The sequence below is a fragment of the Sorex araneus genome, chromosome 5 (genome assembly GCF_027595985.1).
Source record: "Sorex araneus isolate mSorAra2 chromosome 5, mSorAra2.pri, whole genome shotgun sequence".
Classification (NCBI taxonomy): domain Eukaryota; kingdom Metazoa; phylum Chordata; class Mammalia; order Eulipotyphla; family Soricidae; genus Sorex; species Sorex araneus.
In genome coordinates, this window is record NC_073306.1 from 194,033,948 (window position 1) to 194,054,707 (window position 20,760).

General features: G+C 37.3%; 1 protein-coding gene across 1 annotated transcript in view; it reads right to left on the reverse strand.

Moving 5' to 3' along the window:
• Nucleotides 1-1,701: 1,701 nt before the first annotated feature.
• The window catches only part of UGT2A2 (UDP glucuronosyltransferase family 2 member A2), a 75,909-nt gene continuing 56,850 nt past the window's right edge, over nucleotides 1,702-20,760 (reverse strand). Inside the window, exons 2-6 of the mRNA XM_004621685.2 lie at nucleotides 16,802-16,950; nucleotides 13,180-13,311; nucleotides 10,806-10,893; nucleotides 8,606-8,825; nucleotides 1,702-2,248 (exon numbers count right to left, since the gene is read on the reverse strand). Coding sequence (XP_004621742.1) covers nucleotides 1,969-2,248; nucleotides 8,606-8,825; nucleotides 10,806-10,893; nucleotides 13,180-13,311; nucleotides 16,802-16,950 — 869 coding nt within the window. The 3' untranslated portion in view covers nucleotides 1,702-1,968. The remainder of the gene's footprint in view (nucleotides 2,249-8,605; nucleotides 8,826-10,805; nucleotides 10,894-13,179; nucleotides 13,312-16,801; nucleotides 16,951-20,760) is intronic.

Consider the following 20,760-nt stretch of genomic DNA (forward strand, 5'->3'; position numbering starts at 1 on the left):
ACTCAGACCTGAGAAAAACTTCCAGAAAATAAGGGACACATGGAATATTTATGAGCAAAATAAATCAGTATATGAAGTTTCGCCTCCCAAGCATCTTAGTTTTCCAAATGGCAACTAAGGCAAGTTCATTTCAAGCCTTATTTCAATCATATAAAAAGTTATAACAATGTGATAAGCATCACCTAGATTTTTTTTTTTGGTCAGAATTTGGTGTTATTCACACAAAGGAGAGATTTTCAGATAATTATAAGGCAGGAGGGTAGAAATGGGATAAACTGTGGTTTCTGAGCAGATTTAAGTCCTCTGTAAAACAGATGACTAAAGTCAGGAACTATATGTGCCTAAATTTTTAAAGTGCTCAGTGCCACGGACGCCCAGATTATTTCTCAATGGATTCACTGTAATATATTTGCAAAAAGCCTACTGCACATTGACCCATCTTAAATAGTTCTTCTCAAAACATGATAAAATTATCCAAGTCTGCACATAGCAATTTCAATAGTACTGAAATTAACAAGGGGCCAAAGAGATAGAATAATAGAGAACAGGAGTAAGATGTTTGCTTTGAAAGCAGCTGATCCTGATTAGATCCCCAGTTCCACATGGTCCCCAAAGCATCACAGGGAAAAATTCCTGAGCATAGAGCTGGAAGTATCCCTAAACATTGTCTGCCCCCTTCTCGGTCTGGTAGAGTGTAATATTAACAAACACGTAATGAGCCTTCAACCAACTTTGTAGAATTTATTTGCATTTTAGAAAGGTATATATATTAAATAGAAATATAGTCTAACATATTTAAATGAAAAATTATTTCAAAATTTACAGAAAGCCAAAATCATTTGTCTCAAATACTGAAATTTGAAATTTATTTACGCATTATTTTATTTATAAAGGGTGAAGAATACTTAATTTTTAATTTGTCAAATATAAACCTGACCTGATTTAAATTTGAACAGTTTTGCATTCTTATGTACTATATCATATCCATAGTCAGTCAAATATGCTAATTTCTTATATCCTAGACACAATGCTTAGTTGATTAAAATTTATAGAACTTAAAAATTGGAAAGCAATATAATGATCTTCATATCAAATAAACATTTACTTTTAACAGAACTAGTCTTTTGCTTATAGCGAGAATAGATTATGAGTATTAGTCATTTTAAATATAATTAATTGAAATTTAAAGAAATAAATTATATTTTGCCAACTTAAAATTTTATAAAATGATCATTGCTGTATCTTTTAAGAATAATCTTTTCACCTTTAACATATTGCTGACACTCTCTGTTCTTGAGAAAAAACAATGACTTAATCTGCCTTTTTGAATTGATTAAAGTTCAAATATTGTCCACTATTATTAATGTCTTCACAATGCAGAGTACAATGACTCTCTGATCATTATCCTTTTTGTGTTCAATAGAAATGGGTAGTACTTTCCTATGCCATCACAGATATTATTAATTTATGACTCAATCCAGTAATACTGGGTAAATAGGAAGACTTATTTTAATGCAAGACTAAATTCTGATTATCATTATAAAATTCCCCTTGTTTTTTTTTTTTTGAATTGTATGCTCAAGGGTAAACTTAAAATTTTATTTATAGAGTTTCTCTAATTTTATTAAATTCAAATTGTATATTGTGTAGTTCTGGGATTCAGCATACTTTTGTCAGCATATCATTTAAGGCTAACGACAAAGAACAAGTTGATTTGATGAAAATAATGTGCATAGGATAATTAGTACACTCATGTCAGAAAACTGAGCAAAAAAGGGTATTTTCATGTGGCAAAAGATAAAGGAAGAAGGGGTTTTCCCTGTCAATACAATCGCTGACTCGTAGAATTTATCTTGAGGCTAAGGTGGAGAAGAATTTTGAGATAGGACTGAGAAATGTATTTTTCCTAAAGCCACGGGGCAAAGATTAATAGGATTGCAATTTCGGCCTTTACCAGATGAGAAAGCTCTAGTCCCTCTTTTTCTTCTTTCCTGTCTTACCAAATTTTTTACAAGTAAACAAACAACATTTTGTGACCAAGAACAGAGCAGCTGCCACACAGGCCAGCAGGAAGCCGATCACGTCCAGAGAGTGGTACTGGACCCACGTGAGGTCATGCGCGGCTGGACGCAGGTGCTTGGCTCCTTTGTGGCGCATGACGAACTCGATCCAGAAGACCGCTCGATCCAGAGGCTTTACAGGTTGGTCGTGGTGAATCCTTGACAACCTCATAGCATTCTCTTTATAACTGGTATGAAAAGAGAGAAATATGGGAAAGTAAAGGTTTTTATTGATATATTGAGAAAAAAATGTTTTTATGTGAACTGCGCCGGGTATATAGCATTTTTAAAGTTGTAAAGAGAAGGCTGTAAATTGGATGAGGAAATGCAATGTAGTAAAGGGCGGGTGCCTACACTACCCGTGTCCTCATAGTATAAGGAGGAGAAGGACAAAGAAAAAAGTAGTGGTGGAGGGTAGAGCAGGGAGAAAATGAGAAAGTGAGCACATGGGGAACAGAGATCAGAGACATTGGTGTACTGGGACTGTGGGGGAGCGGGATAGCTATCATCCAAACCACAGACTCATCAACGCTGAAATATGGTATCTAAAGTACAACCACTAAACCATAAATTGTGCCTGTTAAGGTGGCAGACTGAGGGTTGGGGATGGAGGGGGGCTAAGGGAGGCGGAGAAGACACAGGAACACTGATAGAGGAATTTGACAGAGGTGGTGCAATTGATTATATGCCTAATTTATATTTATATGCCTAATACCCAACTATAAGTAAAACTCAACTTTGTAAATCATGGTTCTTTAGTTAAATAAAAAATTATATCACAATCACAATATCCTGTTTATCACTGATTTCTCGGCCGGGCTCAGTAACATCTCATTTCGTCCTTTCCCTGAGATCTTAGAAGTCTATCTCGACTTGGCCCTCCTAACGATGTTGCACTGGGAGCTCTTCAGGGTCAGGGGAATGAGATCCAGCTTGTTACTGGATTTTGCATATGAATACACCATGGGAAGCTTGCAAGGCTGTCCCATGGGGGCAGGAAACTCTCAGAAGATTGCCAGTTTCTCCTAGAGGGAGAAGTAGGCTAAAGACTCTCTGCTTGGGCAGAGAGTCTCTTGCCCGCATGCCTGGCTGTCTTCCCCAGGGCCCCTCGAAGGGGATGGGTTCCAGCTTCCCTCCCCACCCCAAGCAGAGCTCCTGGTGGCCAAAGACCACCGGAACCTAGCTGCAGCCACGCTGGAGCCTCCTCTCTACATGTTCGGACAGGCCTCATGCATCAAGGTACCGGCAGAGGAACGCAGGTGTGTGTAATCCCATCAATGGCCAACATCCAGAGACTTAAAAGCAAGCTCTCAGAAGAGAGTGATGCAGAGTCTCTTGCCCGTACGCCTGGCTGTCTTCCCCGGGGCCCCTCAGAGGGGATGGACTCCAGCTTCCCTCCCCACCCCAAAAAATTATAATAAAAATAAAATTGCAAATTATGATATGACTTATTTAAATTCTTTTAATAGCACAGCAGGCAGGGCATTTGCCTTGCACATTGCCCACCCAGGTTCGATCCATCCATCTCTCTCAGAGAGCACAGCAAGTAACTGAGAGTATCCCGCCTGCACGGCAGAGCCTGACAAGCTACCAGTGGTGTATTCAATATGCCAAAAACAGTAACAACAAATCTCACAATGGAAATGTTACTGGTGCCCACTCAAGCAAATTGATGAAAAATAAAAATAAATAAATATAAATATAAATATATAAAATATAGAGATATTTAATATTTATATATAGTATAAATGGCATTTAAATTATATTATTATATATTAATATTAATATATTATACAATACTTATATAATATATAAAATATTTATGTTTATAAATACATATAAATATAAAGCTACAGTGCTTTATATATTAAAAAGAAGGTTTATTTTATTTTACTTTTTTTGCTTTTGGGGTCACACCTGGTGATGCACAGGGGTTACTCCTGTCTCTGCACTCAGGAATTATTCCTGGCAGTGCTCAGGGGACCATATAGGATGCTGGGAATTGAACCTGGGTAAGCCACGTGCAAGGCAAACACCCTACCTGCTGTACTGTCACTCCAGCCCCTTAATAAATGTTTTAAAAAATAAAATCTTACAGTTTTAAAAAATAAGGAAGAGGGGCTGGAGTGATAGCACAGCGGGTAGGGCATTTGCCTTGCACGTGGCTGACCCGGGTTCGAATCCCATCATCCCATATGGTCCCCTGAGCACTGCCAGGGGTGATTCCTGAGTGCATGAGCCAGGAGTGAGCACTGTGCATCGCCGGGTGTGACCCAAAAAGCAAATAATAATAATAATAATAATAATAATAATAATAATAATAAGGATGAGTCTAGAAGAAATATACTCAGCAGAATGCAGTCAAATCCAAACATAAAAAATGAAATAAGCTCATTGCCAATGTATAGACTAATTGTTCCTTTGAGAAAAAATTGTATTGTTGTCCAAAAGATAATCTTAAAAAAAAAATTGATCCAAAACCAAGTTTGTGAATAACACAACCTTGTGGAAAACTGTCCATTAAAGGTTTACTCAGGGGCCATGATAGTATAGCAAATAGGTCATTTGCCTTTCACGCGGCCTACAGAGGTTCTATCCTAGACATCCCATATTGTTCCCCCCAAATGGGATGTGAAGATAAAATGGTCTGTGAAGGTATATCCTAGTCCAAGCAGGATATTGTTGAAAATAGGGAAGGAGGTGTACGTTCATCATATACCAGTGGACATAGTACACTAGATGTTACTAGAGGAGCAATTCACTTATGATTGAGAGTAGTCGCCTCTGCTACTATAGCACTGTGGCCCTCACAATGGAGACATTACTGGTACCCGCTCGAGCAAATCGATGAGCAACGGGATGGCAGTGATACAGTGATACAGTGAATGCACCCTTGTAGACAATCTGCATGGCAATATTTTATATTTTTGTTGGAAATCCTAAGTGTTTAAGATTCTGACTTTTGAATCAATGATTTTTAAAACAACCACAAGACTAAATGAGCATTCTTTGAAATGAAGTAGTTATTTTTAGAAACAAAATAATAGAATTTATCAACTATGAAATGAAATAAAACAAATCCATTTATGACCAGGTAATGTTGTGGTAATAGCCTAATAATTTAGAGATGAATATCATTAATTATGATTCACAAAAGATCACAGTAAACTGATGAACCTTTGGACTGATTACCCAGTTCCTGAAATGATTATATGTATTATATTGTGAAGTGAAAACTTTGGAGTCAGAAAGATAGGTCCTACGGCAGGAAAACATGCCTTCCATGTGCTAGCTCATATTTTTGATCCTTTGTAATGCACGGTTCACTCAGGTACCAGAGGCTGTATCCTTCGTGGTTCATGAACACCTCTGTGGGTGGTTCTGATAGTTTCCAGCACTGACAGGTACAATCACCACCAAATTACTAGGTTAGTGGACTGAAATATCAATCAGCTCTGCACAGTTGGCCTACTATTGTCAGAAATGGACCACTCTAGGATAAAATAGCCTCAGGTACTTTAGGTTTATTGGGAACTTTCCTCTGTGTTTATTTGTAACTCTTTCTTTGTGTGCTGTTGACTTGTAAATATTGTTTTTCTCTTCTCCTTCAGTCCTTTGCATAGTTTATTCAGAGCCTTGTTCTTTAGTATGGGCACAGAAGACTGTCCCAAATGCTATGCTTTTGTAACTTAGGAGTCATTTGATTCTACATGATAATTTCTTCCTGGGCATCTGTTCTCTTGACCTAAGCCTCAGCTGCCCTTACTTCCTAGCACCCCCAAAAGCAGAGTCCGGACGAGGGACGAGATGGACCCAGGGCAAGGGGTGAGTTGTGTGCTACCCTGGCATCGAGATGGGCCTGGCCAAAGCGCCTAATGCTTAAGTATAAGTTAAGAGCTTGGTCATGGACAAATGCTGTCATGATCCAAACAATGATAACTAGATTCAGACCCTACCAGGGTTAGGAATGATTAATCTGGCCTGAGTGCTGCAATCTGTGGCAAGATGTTGCCAGGAGAGCTGCCCTGCAAGCTTCAATGTATTTCTTACTGTGTCCATACAAAAATAACTAGTATTAAGATGTTAATGAGTTCTTGGACTAAGGAAAGGAGAAAAACCTTAAGAGGTATTTTGCCTGCTAGCAGTCAGGAAGGGCTTTGGAATGCCAGGCCCTCGGGAAGGGCTTTCTTATGTTGATTTTGCTACCTGGCTGTGTGTAGCCTAGAGGGCAAGGTTGAGAGAGACAAGTCTGGGGAAAGAACTGAAGGGAGAGGTTCCAGAGTGAGAAGAGATTGAGAACCAGGAGAGAAGCGGAGAGAGAATCAGGAGAGAATGGAATAAACGGCAACTGATCAATCAACCGGCTTGCCCTCGTTTCCTCTTTCATCTGCCCCCTGGACCCAGGGGATGGCTGACAGAGAGACCCACCAGGGCTCTTCCCCAGGTCCCCCTCCCCCCACCCCGCAGATAGTTTTTACAGACCACCAGCTCCCCGAGCACTGCTTGGGAATCCCCCACAAAAGAAAACGATAATTTAAACATGCATATTAATAAAAATTATTCATTTCATTTGGGTATTGGTGGGAGAGGAAATTGGACAACCAAAACTTAGCACGTAGGATATGTTCAATGTAAGTAATGAATGTGTTGCACATAGAAATAAAATTTGTTCCATTGCCCCTTTTTGCTCAGGTAATCATCAGTGCCTGGTTAAAGGGCATACCTTCTTCTTGAATTTAAAATTCAGAGGCAGTTAGGATAGATAAGGGACAAGTATGACAATAATAGTTGGAAATGGTCACATTTGGACAGGAACTGAGAGTTGAGAGAGAGAGGTGTGGAGGGGAGAGTGAGTGAGGGTGGAGAGAAAGAGTTCAGGAGAAAAGAAGTGTCTGACATAGAGGCAGGGGGTGGGTCAGCAGGAGGGAAACTAATGACATTGGTGGTGGGAAATGTACATTGGTTAAGGGACAGATGAATAACTTTGTAACTGTATCTCCCTTTGATTCATTTAAAAATAAATCTAAATTAAAAACCTAAAGCCACACCCATTAGAATGATCTAATTCTGATTCTAGGACCTCTGTAATTTTCAACACTTTAAAAAATTTAAGTAAATTGAAGAGAATGTTTTAACTATGTTTTCCTCTGAATCAAAGTGATTAACTCTGATATCGTGCAAGTAAACTTAAATCTAAAGCAGCTATACAAATTCAGAGAAAATACTGAGAGGGCAAAACGAAAAGCATGTTCTGACACTAACTTAAACAATTTGGGGATCAGTATAAGACGGCGGGTGTATAACGTAATTAGCTATAGCACCCACTTTTAAAAGGAGGTATTTGAATTATAATTATAAAGTGGATATTATGAATACAATTAAAAATCAAATTATAAGACAAGATGTGATGAAGGGTAAAAGATATGGGAGATCTGTTAAACGTATTTTTAAAATACCAATTTAGCTTGCTTGTTCAAGTTCATGTTCCCTCTTGAACACACATTCCTGCCCTCTGCTCTTTCTCTTCCCATTCTGGAGAGGCCTGTGTTCTTTCTTGAACACTTTCTTCCTCTCCCCTCACATATTTCTGAGTAAAATTCTTTCAATAAAAACTATTTGCTCCACTGAAACAAAAATAAAATAAAATACCAATGGAATAAAAAAACTCTTTTTCACAAAGCAATGTGGAAAAGAGAATTTGCTAATTTATAGACTAAGGTAATCTCAGGAAGATTTAAAAGGTAGAAATTTATTTGAAAAATCAGACATCAAGTTTTTAAGGAATAATAAAGCCATTTTTCTATAGAAAATATTAAAATTGATGTCCTCAAAAAGAAATAAAAATTAAACTAAAGATAACTGGATAACTTTCATTTTATGCTTATTCTTTTGATTCTTTTGAAGGAATACTTGAATATAGCTAAATAACATTTCATTTTTGAAAAAAGTTCATAGTTGGTTTGTTGTGCTGATTGGTTTTAGAGGGAAGAAAATTTAGTGGCAAGTGCCAAAAACCTTCTGGAGAGAAAAAATTAGTGGCAAGTGCCTAAAAAAATGCAAGAGGGTATTTTAGTTAGCCTTATGTCAGACAGATACTATTTTTTCACTTGTTCTTTTTATTTAAGACATCTGTATTTTCTATCTTACAAAATAGAAAATCAAAATATGCAATTACATCACAGTAAAAAAAGCACTTTGTAAGAAGAATAATAGTGATTTTAGATTAAGATCATGCAAATAAAACACTAAATCATGGGAAATGTACACAATAATACACAAGAATACACGACGATTAAGGTTTTGAATTTCAAAAACAAATAAAACCTTTATAGGGGCCAAAGAGATAGCTCAACAATCTGAGTGCAAGCTTCGCATGCTGGAGGACCAGGTTCAATCCCAGGCACCACCTGACTCTCTCAGCATTGCTAGGAGCCAGTCGCAAGCACAGAGCCAGAAGTAGCTCCCTGAGCACCATCAACGTGGACCCCAAGCTATAATAGTATCTTATGAAGAGTACCATAAATTTGCAAGCCAGTGATACTCACGAAGGTTCGTTTATGACTGTTCTTAAGGCGTTGAGCAAATCTGCACTTGTCATTGTGTTTATGTTAACCTCCACGGCTGCTCCTTTGGCCTTCATGTGAGCAATGTTGTCAGGCTGATCCGCGAACATGGGAACTCCCACCATGGGAACTCCATGATAAATTGCTTCATAGATTCCATTGGTTCCACCATGAGTGATGAAAGCTTTGGTTTTTGGGTGTCCTATGTAAGTAATTGAAAAAAAATAGGAGATTTAGTTTCCTTCTTTTCACTGCCTTCCACCCCCAAAGCAATAATATTTTTAAAATTATATTAATAAGATTTCAAAGAACTGGAGAAAAGTGTGGGATAACTCAAACAAGAAATCAATGTTCTTATTTTGTATTTATTTTTATTTATTTATTTATTTATTTATTTATTTATTTATTTATTTATTTATTTATTGCTCTTTGGGTCACACCCAGCGATTCACACAGGTTACTTCTGGCTGTGCACTCAGGAATTGCTTCTGATGGTTCTTGGGGGATCATATGGGATGCTGAAAATCAAACCCAGGTAGGCCGTGTGCAAGGCAAATGCCCTACCCGCTCTGCTATCACTCCAGTCCCAAGAAAGCAATACTTTTAAAAATAAAAACTGAATATATGGGGTATTACTATCTTAGAAAACTGGGATTCCAGGAAAAGGAGACTTTATCTAACTCTAATTTTGTGGAAAGACTTAGTTGAAGAAAAGATATCTAAAGTTGACAATCAATTCTAATCAAAGTTTCCCTTTTATGACTCAGAACAATTAATATAATAATGGCCATTTAAAAATTATATTCTTAAAACTGGGAATAATGTTACTTCTCCCATCAATGATCATGACTTTTTTTTCTATATTTTTGTCTATTCTTTTCAACATTGAATTTCAGTTTCAAATGTAGAAATGTTTTATCTCCTTATCTCCTTGTCAAGCTGATACCTAGAATCTAAATTCTTTTTTGAGGCAACTGTAAGTGGGACTGGTTTCTTTCCCTTTATTTCTTGATTTCTTTCACTTCTGGGTTATTGCATATCTACAGAAATGAGACAAATTTTGTATATTGACTTTGTAGATTATCACTGTACTGTAGTGATCTAGTGTTTCTGAAAATTCCAGTGGAGTCTTTGAAGTTTCTTTTTATATATGTGATCATGCCTTCTTCAAGTAATGATATTAATTCTTTTAAAATTTGTTGTTTTATATTTTGGGGTCATGTCCAGTGTTGATCAGAGCTTACTCATGGCTCTGCACTCAGGGATTACTCCTGGCTAGATGTGGGGACCATATGGGGTGCCAGGGATTGAACCTGGCTCAGCCATGTGCTAGGCAGTAACCCTGTTCACTGCACTATGGCTCCTTGTTTCTACAATTTGGAAAATTTTCCCTTTAATTTCTTTTTCTTTCTCAATGACTGTGGTTATGACTTCCAATACTAGTTGAATTACATAGTGACAGTTATGGCTTCTACTTGATATTAGTTTTGAGTTTTTCGATATTTTTCAGCCTTGAGTATGTTGAATGTATATTCGTTGTGTATGGCTTTTACTATAATGTGATGAGTTCTTTCTTTTCACATCACACGTGTAAGAATGGTATATACATCAAAAAGAAACTTTCATGGACTGATGGTGGGAATGTAAGTTGAACCAATCTCTGTGAAAAGCAATGTGGATATTTCTCAGTAAATTAAAAATAAAGCTTCCACAAGATGCAGCAATTCTTAGTATCATTCAAAACAACAACAGAAACCACCAATCCCCAAAGTATATATACATCTTTGTTCATCACTATGCTATTTAAAATAGCCATTATATTTAAAAACTCAAGGACTCAATAATAGATAAATGTACTCAATAATAGATAATGGTACTTGCCCCTCATGCGGCCCATCTTGGGCACCCCATGGCCCCCAGTGCTGCCAGGAATGATTCCTGAGCCCAAAATCAGGAGTAATTCCTGAATAGTGGCTCCCAAACCAAAAAGCAACTAGGCAAACAAAAAAGTCACAAACATTTACACTAGAGCAAGTCAAGCCACCGTATTATTTTAAAATTAAAAATAAACAGAAAACTTGAAATAGTGAAAATTTAAAGTTATTAGTTATTGGATTTACTTGGTAATAAACAGTTCCTTAAGTTTTCCATTATCCATGGTACAATAGTACTCCCCTCTTACCAAGAAGATCATTCTGAGGTAGCCAATCAAATAGCCTAGTATTGGCTCCTAATGTATCTGGTATCTTTCCTTTGTACCTCCACAGAACCTGCGGAAGAGAGTGTTTTAAATTTTCAAGTATAAATGCACAGTTGAGGCACTTGAAGTATGCACAGTTATTAATGAATCAAATAGATCACTACTTATATGATGCTTTAAAAGAGGGTATGTAAGGGCTATCTTGCAAAAATTGAAAAAAATGTCTACTTACATCTACCTATTTTGAAAGGCCTTGACAAATAATATATTTCCTATAGTATTATAATATAAGATTATAAATTATAATTTAAAAATTTTTGAGAGTGAAATTGGAAGTGCAGAAAATAAATGAGATTTTTTGGTCAGTGTATAGGGGCTAAAATTATTAAAGCAAATAATAAAACTAAGTAAATGAATTTGTGTCACCAAAATTTCTCAGGTTTTAAATACAGTATGTAGAAAAATATAATTAGGTTCATATTTTGATTTCAAAGTTTAAATACTTTCTTTTATCCTTCTTGTCTCTCTCCCTCCCTTCCTCTCTCCCTCCCTTCCTCTCTCTCCCTCCCTCCCTCCCTCCTCCCTCTTTCCCTCTCTCCACCTCCCTTCCTTCCTTCCTTCCTTCCTTCCTTCCTTCCTTCCTTCCTTCCTTCCTTCCTTCCTTCCTTCCTTCCTTCCTTCCTTCCTTCTTTCCTTCCTTCATTCCTCCCTCCCTCCCTTCTTTTCTTCCTTCCATTGTTCCTCCCTCCCTCCCTTCCTTCCTCCCTCTCTTCCTTCCTCCCTCCCTCCCTTCCTTCCTTCCTTCCTTCCTTCCTTCCTTCCTTCCTTCCTTCCTTCCTTCCTCCCTCCCTCCCTCCCTTCTTCCTTCCTTCCTTCCTTCCTTCCTTCCTTCCTTCCTTCCTTCCTTCCTTCCTTCCTCCCTCCCTCCCTCCCTCCCTCCCTCCCTCCCTCCCTCCCTCCCTCCCTTCCTTCCTTCCTTCCTTCCTTCCTTCCTTCCTTCCTTCCTTCCTTCCTTCCTTCCTTCCTTCCTCCCTTCATTCCTTTCTTCCTTTCTTCTTTCCTCCCTCCCTCCCTCCCTCCCTCCCTCCCTCCCTCCCTCCCTCCTTCCTTCCTTCCTTCCTTCCTTCCTTCCTTCCTTCCTTCCTTCCTTCCTTCCTTCCTTCCTTCCTTCCTTCCTCCCTTTATTCCTCCCTTCCACTCTTTCTCCTTACTCCCTTCTTTCTATGATCCTTGACCGGACAGTGCAGTCCTCACAGTTTGGTACTAAGGACCTGATGCTGGAGTGCCTGATCCAGTGGTACTCAGGGATCACCAGAGCTCTACCAGTGTGTGGTTCTTTAGGGAGTATATTGCAATGAGGATAGAACTTGGAGTCTATTACATTCTACACGTAGACTCAACAACTTAAACTAGAATTATTTTCTGATTACTGATTAATTGTCATTTCCTTCCTTCCCAATGCTTTAAAGGAAGAATGAGGTATAAGTTTTATTTCTGTTACATTACTAAGTGAAGTATTTGGTTATAATTTTATTTTTATTATTTTGGATAACTTGTAAGACAAATTTCAGATCAAATGAAAAATAAGAAAGAAAATATTTAATAAGAATGTTTATAATTAAAAATCCAAAATTTTGGATTAAACCCAAGATGTCATAGATGTGTGAAATATACTCTGACTAAATCTCTCACCCTCAAATTCAAAGTTTTAACAGGGTGAGTTAATAAAATACTTTATGTGTCATTTACATTTAGTTTTGAACATACTTTAATACAGAAATAAAGAGAGTCCTAGGATTTTATAAATCAAGAGTAGAAGCCTAGAATTGTAATGACAAAAATTAAAGATAATTGTATAAAATATATTAGAAAATATCAATTACCTGGCATTAATATTATTCTTTTCTAATTATAGAAATTCAATTTATAAATATGCTCCTATATATCAACTACACTTTGTTAGAGGTCTAATACGGCATAGAGGCATAAAGAATAACCTTGAATATTCTTCTACTTTATGTCTAGATTTTCTCTTTTCTCAGACACGCAGCAACACACTGGGAAACTTTGGAGAATGGTCACTACATTTAATAAATGTTCAAATGGTAACTGCTATTAGGATATTAACATTTTCAGTTTACTGAAAAATCAATAACTTCAAAAAAAGACATACTTCCATATAAATAATAAATGTGGCCAAGTGCACTGTTTCAATGTTTGGAGAAATTTTTACTTAAATTGGTACCTTAAACTGTCTATTGTACTGTGTCTCAGCTATGGTTGGTGAAGTGTATTAAAGCCACCCTATTTTCAACTTGAAATATAACAGCTGACCAGGATTCTAGTGTGTACTGACCTTCTGTGGAATCTGGGCAAGGGCTGAAGCAATGCGGTTGGCTTTTTCATCTGTGAGGTTTTTGACCATTGACCCCAAAGAAAATACCACAATACCATCTTTACCTGAACTTTGGACAAATTCTTCCATTTCCTAAGATGAAAAAAAAAATTTCATTAGGAAAAAAAATGAAAGATCACAGGGTAGATGTGGGAGGAGAATTTATGACACTTTGAAACATGCAGAATGAAGATGAACGTAAGACATTGTTAACATAGTCTGTGCTCTACAACATTGAATCATCCATAGTTCTTTTTTTTAAAATAATTGAATCACCATGTGGAATGTTACAAAGCTTTCAGACTTAAGTCTCAGTTATACAATCCTCAGACACCCATCCCTTCACCAGTGCACATATTCCACCACCAAGAACCATAGTATATATCCCCCTCTATGCCCCCACCCCCGGCCTGTGTAGCTGGTAAATTTCACTTTACTTTCTCTTTACTTTGATTACATTCAATATTTCAACAAAAAACTCACTATTATTGTTTGGAGTTTCCCCCCTCCAAAGTTGGATAAATCATCTATAGTTCTTAAGAAGGAAAAACTTTGTGCCAAATAAATCATCTGTACCTGCTAGGGAGCAGGCTTGAGGAGTGGGTGAAGTGGGACAATGGGGGGAGAAGGTTATACTAGTGGGGGTCCCAAAAAGTACTTTATAAATTTGTAGCATCCCTTTTGGAATCTAATGAAATATTGATAAATTGAGCCAACGTTCTGCATTCAAAATATTTCTTCATGTTTCCTTTAATCTGATTAATAGGATTAAAAGGAGTTGTATTGAAAATGAGATATAAAGTGGCACTGCACTGTAACACTGTCGTCCTGTTGTTCATCGATTTGCTCGAGCAGGCACCAGTAACGTCTCCATTGTGAGACATGTTGTACTGTTTTTGGCATATCAAATACGCCACAGATAACTTGCCAGGCTCTGCTGTATGAGCAGCATACTCCTGGTAGCTTGTCAAGCTCTCCGAGAGGGATGGAAGAATCGAACCCAGGTCGGTTGCATGCGAGGCAAACACCCTACCCGCTGTGCTATCACTCCAGCCTGAGATATAAAGTAATAAATTAAAATGTGATGAACATATTCTGCTGTAATTTTGATGACATTGATCAGATGGAATTTATCTGCCATTCCACAAAAAAAAAAAAGACTCTAACTGAAAACCATAGCTTAACCTTTGCACAGAGGTAATATATATGTATATATACATATATATGTATTTTGAAAATAAAACTCTCTTGCTCATTACTTAATCTTAGAGGTTGAGAAATACAAAATCTGGGTTTGGATTTGAAATGTTTTATTATCATTTGCTTTTTAACTCATGTCCAGCTGTACTCAAGGCCTACTCAGGGGAAAATATAAGATCTGGGAATTGATCCTAGGTCAGTAATGTTAAAGACAAACACCTTAATCTTTGGGCTATCTCTCAATCCTTGGAATTTAGATCTTTCATATTAAAATCTATGTGACTGTCACCTTATATGTGGAGTGTTATAAATTTCTTGTACAACTATTTCTAGTTTTCCTTCAAACACTGTTTTTCAGTTTAAGACTAGTAAAATTGAAGGAGGAGGAGGTAATAGATTAAATAAAGTACTTTTAATCTCATCAAATGTTTCAATAATATCTTTGAAATCCCAAGAATTATTTTGCCATTTTGATTCTCCTCTATGTAGAAGGTGATTAAAAGGTGCCCATAAAAATGTGCTCATAGACACCCATGTTTATAAGAAACTTACTAATTTATCTGTATGATGTGGATTTTTTATTTGATTTACCTTCATTGTTTTACATTTTTTTTCCTTTTTCTTTTTTTTTTTTTTTTGCTTTTTGGGTCACACCCAGCGATGCTCAGGGGTTATTCCTGGCTTTGCACTCAGGAATTACTCCTAGCGGTACTTGGGGGACCATATGGGATGCCGGGAATTGAACCCGGGCCTGCAAGGCAAACACCCTACCCGCTATGCTATCGCTCTGGCCCCTGTTTTGCATTTTTAAATCCTTGACTGACATAACTTTTTCACCAGAAGTATAAGCCAAAATTTTTATTCACATTGCCTAAATATCTCTATTAGTAGTTGAGTTTGAATGGGAATAATACATTTTTCCCTCTTGCAAAAACACCAGCATAAATTTTGTTAATATGTTTGCATGTGGAAAATAGTAGCAATATAAAGGGTGTTATGCAGTGAAGCACAGAATATGCTTGGTCTCTATACCTTTATTTAAGGATTGGCTTATTATCTTCCATGATAACAGTCAATGGTTTTTCAGAAAAACCACTGGGAATGGAGAAACAAAAAATATATTTAGATCATGTAATGAAATTCCAAACTCAAATTGTAATCTTACCCTAATTCTACTCTAAACAAATATCCAGAAATCTTATGACGTTGCAATTTCATCTCTTTTATACAGTCTTTTACAGGTCTCTTTATCTGTAACTATGAAAGTAAGTCTGAAAACTCATCCCTGTTGACAAAGATAATTAGATACAGTATTTTTACCATCTTTGCCTAATATTAAACTCTATTTCCCCCAAATTTTCGTTTGTCAATATTGATTCTTTAATGACTTCGGCATGTGATATTGCAACTTCTTCTTTCATTCATGAGTCCTTACATCATAGACAAAAAGAACCAATTCAGTTTTTGGGTCCTTGCAGCTCTCTGATAACTACTTTATATTAGTGATATTCAATCTATTTCTAATGCTCTCGGTTGGAATTGAAGCCTTGTTACCCAAATGAATTTTTAAAATACCACTTGTAAACTACTGAGATGCTTCTGGTGAAGTCAGGGGGATCATATGCAGTGCTTGGGATCAACCCTGATTAGGCCACATACAAAATAAGTGTCCTACCTACTGAGTGGTCTCTCCAGTCCCCCAAACCTGAATTTATAATCATCTTTTAAAAGTGTATTAAAATTATTTTAATACATGTAAAGGATCACCATTATCTAAAGATCACCTACTTTATTTCAAGTATTTGGACAATACTTTATTTTTCATTATGAAGCTTAAGAAATCTACTCAAGAATTCTCACAAAAGCTTCTTTATCACTCAAACAATCATATGGTGCAATTGTTCATAAGTTGCTGTGTCTCTTCAAAATTTTATTATACGTATTAGGAAGACTACCTCAGTCCCCTTTGGTGATTTACATGGCTCTCTGTTCCTATTCCTGTCTACCATATAGTCACCATAATGGTTTTAACATGCTATTTGAAATTCAGATTAAATATCAAAATAAGGGCTATCAAAATATTGGGGTCAAGTTGCTTGTTTTGCATGTTTGATGCCTGGAACCCCATGGTTCCCAGAACTGATAGAATGACCCCTACAAGCACAGAACAGAAAACAACCTCTGAGCACCACTGGGTATAATCTAAATACCACCTCACCTCCCAAATAAATATTAAGTGAAAAAAAGATGCCACTTTATAAGAGATCCTCATGACTTAGAAATATTTCTTCACTAGTACAATATTATTATTGAGGAAAAACTTAAAAGGAAAATCAGGAAATTACCCCAAGGTATATAAAATCTTCTATAGCAATAGACCTACCTTAGGTAATGGTTTAGCAGGTTTGCAATGTAGTCCTCCAACAAATTCAAAATTAGGTAAGTAAGGTCGAGGAAATTCAAAATCCCAGTATGTACGCATTAGCCAAATTTCTGCTTTTCCCATCGTTTCACACAATGTTGTGGGCCTTCCTAGAGAAATTAATAAAGTTGGGTGGAAGCTATTAGCATATGTGGAAAAGGAACATTAATTTTAATGTTCAGATTACCTGTATGCTTCTTATCATCCTGGATGTTAAAGGAAGGGGAAATTAAAGTAATGAAGAATAGGTAGAAAGGAAAAAGTGAGAGGGAAGGATAGAAACGAGGAGGAAGAAATGTTGGAATGTGAGAAGGGAAAGATAATATTTGGCTAGTAAAAGAACGGGTACACATATAAAGTCACTGGGAAAAAATAAAGTAAATCAAAATTCAGCCACATCCTAAGTATTGGTGAACTTTATACTCTTTTTTCTCAATTGAAATGGTTTATCATAGAATGGTTGCTTTATATCAATGCCACATCACTTCTTAATGGATTTCTAGTTTTAGATTACTTTTTACTTCTTGTATCTATTTCACTCAAATGGTTGAAGAATCCTACCAATGTCAAATGTCATCTTCCTGAGTCAAATTCTGTTCTTTTTATTTGTGATTCTTTTCTCAGTAGAAATTCCCATGTAACTCATGAGCAAGCTAATAAAATCCCCATTTGCAACATGATTCACACAGGTGCATATCACCTACATTGTATACTTATTTTAGTTTTACCTTTAAGCTCTACTTTTGAGGGGGTGTAGAGATGTAGAGTACAGTGAGTAGGGTTCTTGATTTGTATGCAGGCAACCTGAATTAGGGTCCCAGATATTAGGGTCCCCTGAGACCCACTAGGAGGAATACCTGAGTGCAGAGTCAGGAAAAACTCATCAGCACAGAATATGTGGTGCCCTCCCCCAACCAACTTTGATATTTTTTAAAGTTATATATTAACATATAAAAAGTTATATATAAATTATAGAAGTTATGCTTAGAAGAACTACTGCAAATGACAAAGTCAGTCTTTATATATATAGAGGGAATATACTATGCATCTAAGTAAGAAAAAGGAATGCTTTGGTATTCAAGTCAAAATTAATTATCATATGCACAGTGGAATAGATTATCTTTCCTTAATTACTTTGTAGGGGCTGGAGCAATAGTACAGGAGATAGGGCATTTGCCTTGCACACAGTCGACCTGGGTTTGATTCCTCCGCCCCTCTTAGAGAGCCCGGCAAGCTACCGAGAGTATCCCTCCTGCATGACAGAGCCTGGCAAGCTAACGCTGGCATATTCAATATGCCAAAAACAGCAACAAGTCCCACAATGGAGACGTTATTGATGCCTGCTCAAGAAAATCAATGAACAATGGGACGACAGTGCTACAGTGCAGTGCTAATTACTTTGCAGTGTTACAACATGTTTCTATGGTCATATGATCAAATATTTTTTGATAATATGAAAATATTTTTTATTTTATCAAAATAATTTTTGATAATGTGTAAATATTTCTCAAGGACACTAATTTTTACACCTATGAAGGTTATAGGAGATATTCACCTCACAGGCAGAGTCTCTTGCCCCCACGCCTGGCTGTCTTCAGCAGGACCCTTTGGAAGCGGGTGGGTTGAGTTTCCCTCCCCACCCTGAGTAGAGCCCCAGCAGCCAAAGACCTCCAGAACCCAGCCACAGCCATGTTCAAGGCCACTCTCCACAAGTTTGGACGAGTCTCACGCATGAAGATACCGGCCGAGGAACCCAGGTGTGTGAGATCCGGGGCTGAGACCACCAAGCCTACTTGGAACAGGACTGGGCCTCCTCCAACCAGATCCCCCATTTTGCAGCAGCTTGGCAGCCACACCAAGAAATTGCCTCCAGCACCATGTAATCCTATCAATGACCAAGATCCAGAGACTATAAAGCAAACCTCCTGGAAGCTCTTATAGGCTAGTTATCCCTCTCGAAGAACCTGGCAAGGTACCAAGAGCATCCTGCCCATGTGGCAGAGCCTAGCAAGTTCTCCATGGCATATTCGGTATGCCAAATACAGTAACAATGATGGGTATCATTCCTCTTACCCTGAAAGAGTCTCCAATGTGGCATCTCTGGGAAGAACAAGTAAAGAAAGGCTGCTAAAATTCTCAGGGCTAGACGAATGGAGACATTACTGCTGCCCACTCGAGCAAATTGATGATCAATGGGATGACAATGATACAGTGATAGTCACCTCACAAGTTTCATAATAATACATTTATATCTTTAGGGGCTAGAGAGATAGTATAGCACAAAGGGTTCTGGTTTTTCATGTGACCTCCCTGTATTCATCCCAGATGGTCCCCCAAACACTACCAGGTGTAATTTTGAGTTCAAAACCAGGAGTGATACCTGAGCACTGCAAGGTGTAACCTCCAATTAAGCAACTCCCCCTGCTAATGTGTTCATATACTTTTGATCTCTTCTTTCATGGTGTGGCATTTTGCCTGATTACCAACTTTCTAAATAAAATTTTACTTGTAAACAGTATAATCCTGCTTTTACAAAAATAGCAGGATTAAGATATTTATCGAGATTATATATTTGTAGGCCAATATATAGTAACAACTCAGGAAAAAATCAAGGAAATTTGGAAAACTAGAATGCAAAAGTTTATTAATTATGTAATCTACTATAGACACAAAACTAAAAATTTAGATGAAATTAAATCTGTCACTAATTTTTCTGATCATGCTATTCACAGGACTTGAGCGATAGCACAGAGGATAGTCTGTTCGCCTTGCATGTGGTCAACCTGGGTTTGACTCCCCCACCCCTCTCAGAGAGCCCTGCAAGCTACCAAGACTATCTTGCCCTCATGGCAGAGCCTGGCAAGCTACCCGGGGAATATTCAATATGCCAAAAAGAGTTACACAAGTCTCACAATGGAGATGTTACTGGTGCCTGTTCAAGCAAATCGATGAGCAATGGGATAACAGTGATACAGTGATACAGTGATGCTATTCACAGAAAAGAATGATGATAAATAAAAATTATATAAATATTGGATAATTAACACTATTAAAATTGGGTTAGTATATAAACACTAATGTTTGAATGATATTAATTTATATCTACATCATGAATCAGCCTAGTTAGATTTTAACACAATTTTTAGAAGTAACCTGAGTTCATTGTAAAATGCCTTGTTACAGATAAAAATTATAGGGGACAAGGGGCTGGAGCAATACTACAGTGAGTAAGGAATGTATCTTGCACGTGGCCAACCCGGGTCCGAACCTGGGTTTGTTCCCAGCACCACATATGGTTATATGGTTCCCCAAGGACCAACAGGAGTAATTCTTGATTACAGAAGCAGGAGTAACCCTGGGTGTGACCCCCCAAAACCAAAATAACTATATATATACATACATATATAGCTGGAGTGATAGCACAGAGAGTAGGGCATTTGCCTTGCACGCGGCTGACCCGGGTTTGATTCCTCTGTCCCTCTTGGAGACCCCGGCAAGCTACTGAGAGTATCTCGCCCGATGGCAGAGCTTGGCAAGCTCCCCATGTGTATTTGATATGCCAAAAACAGTAAAAACAAATCTCACAATAGAGACATTACTTGTTCCTGCTCGAGCAAATCGATGAACACCGGGAGGACAGTGACAGTGATATGTATATATATATATATACATATATATATATGTATATATATGAGACAGTTTCAGTGGGAACAGTTATAAACATTCAGAAGTAAGTCACAATAATCATGTAATAATACAAGACAACTTTTCTGCAAACCTGGGTCATTAATTTCTTCCAAAGGGTCTGTGAAAAAAATAAAGGTGTATAATTTAGAGAATATTTTTTAACAATTGATACTTTATCTTTTAAGAGAAATTCCTTTACAGCAAAATTAAGGGGAATCTGAAAATATTTCCAA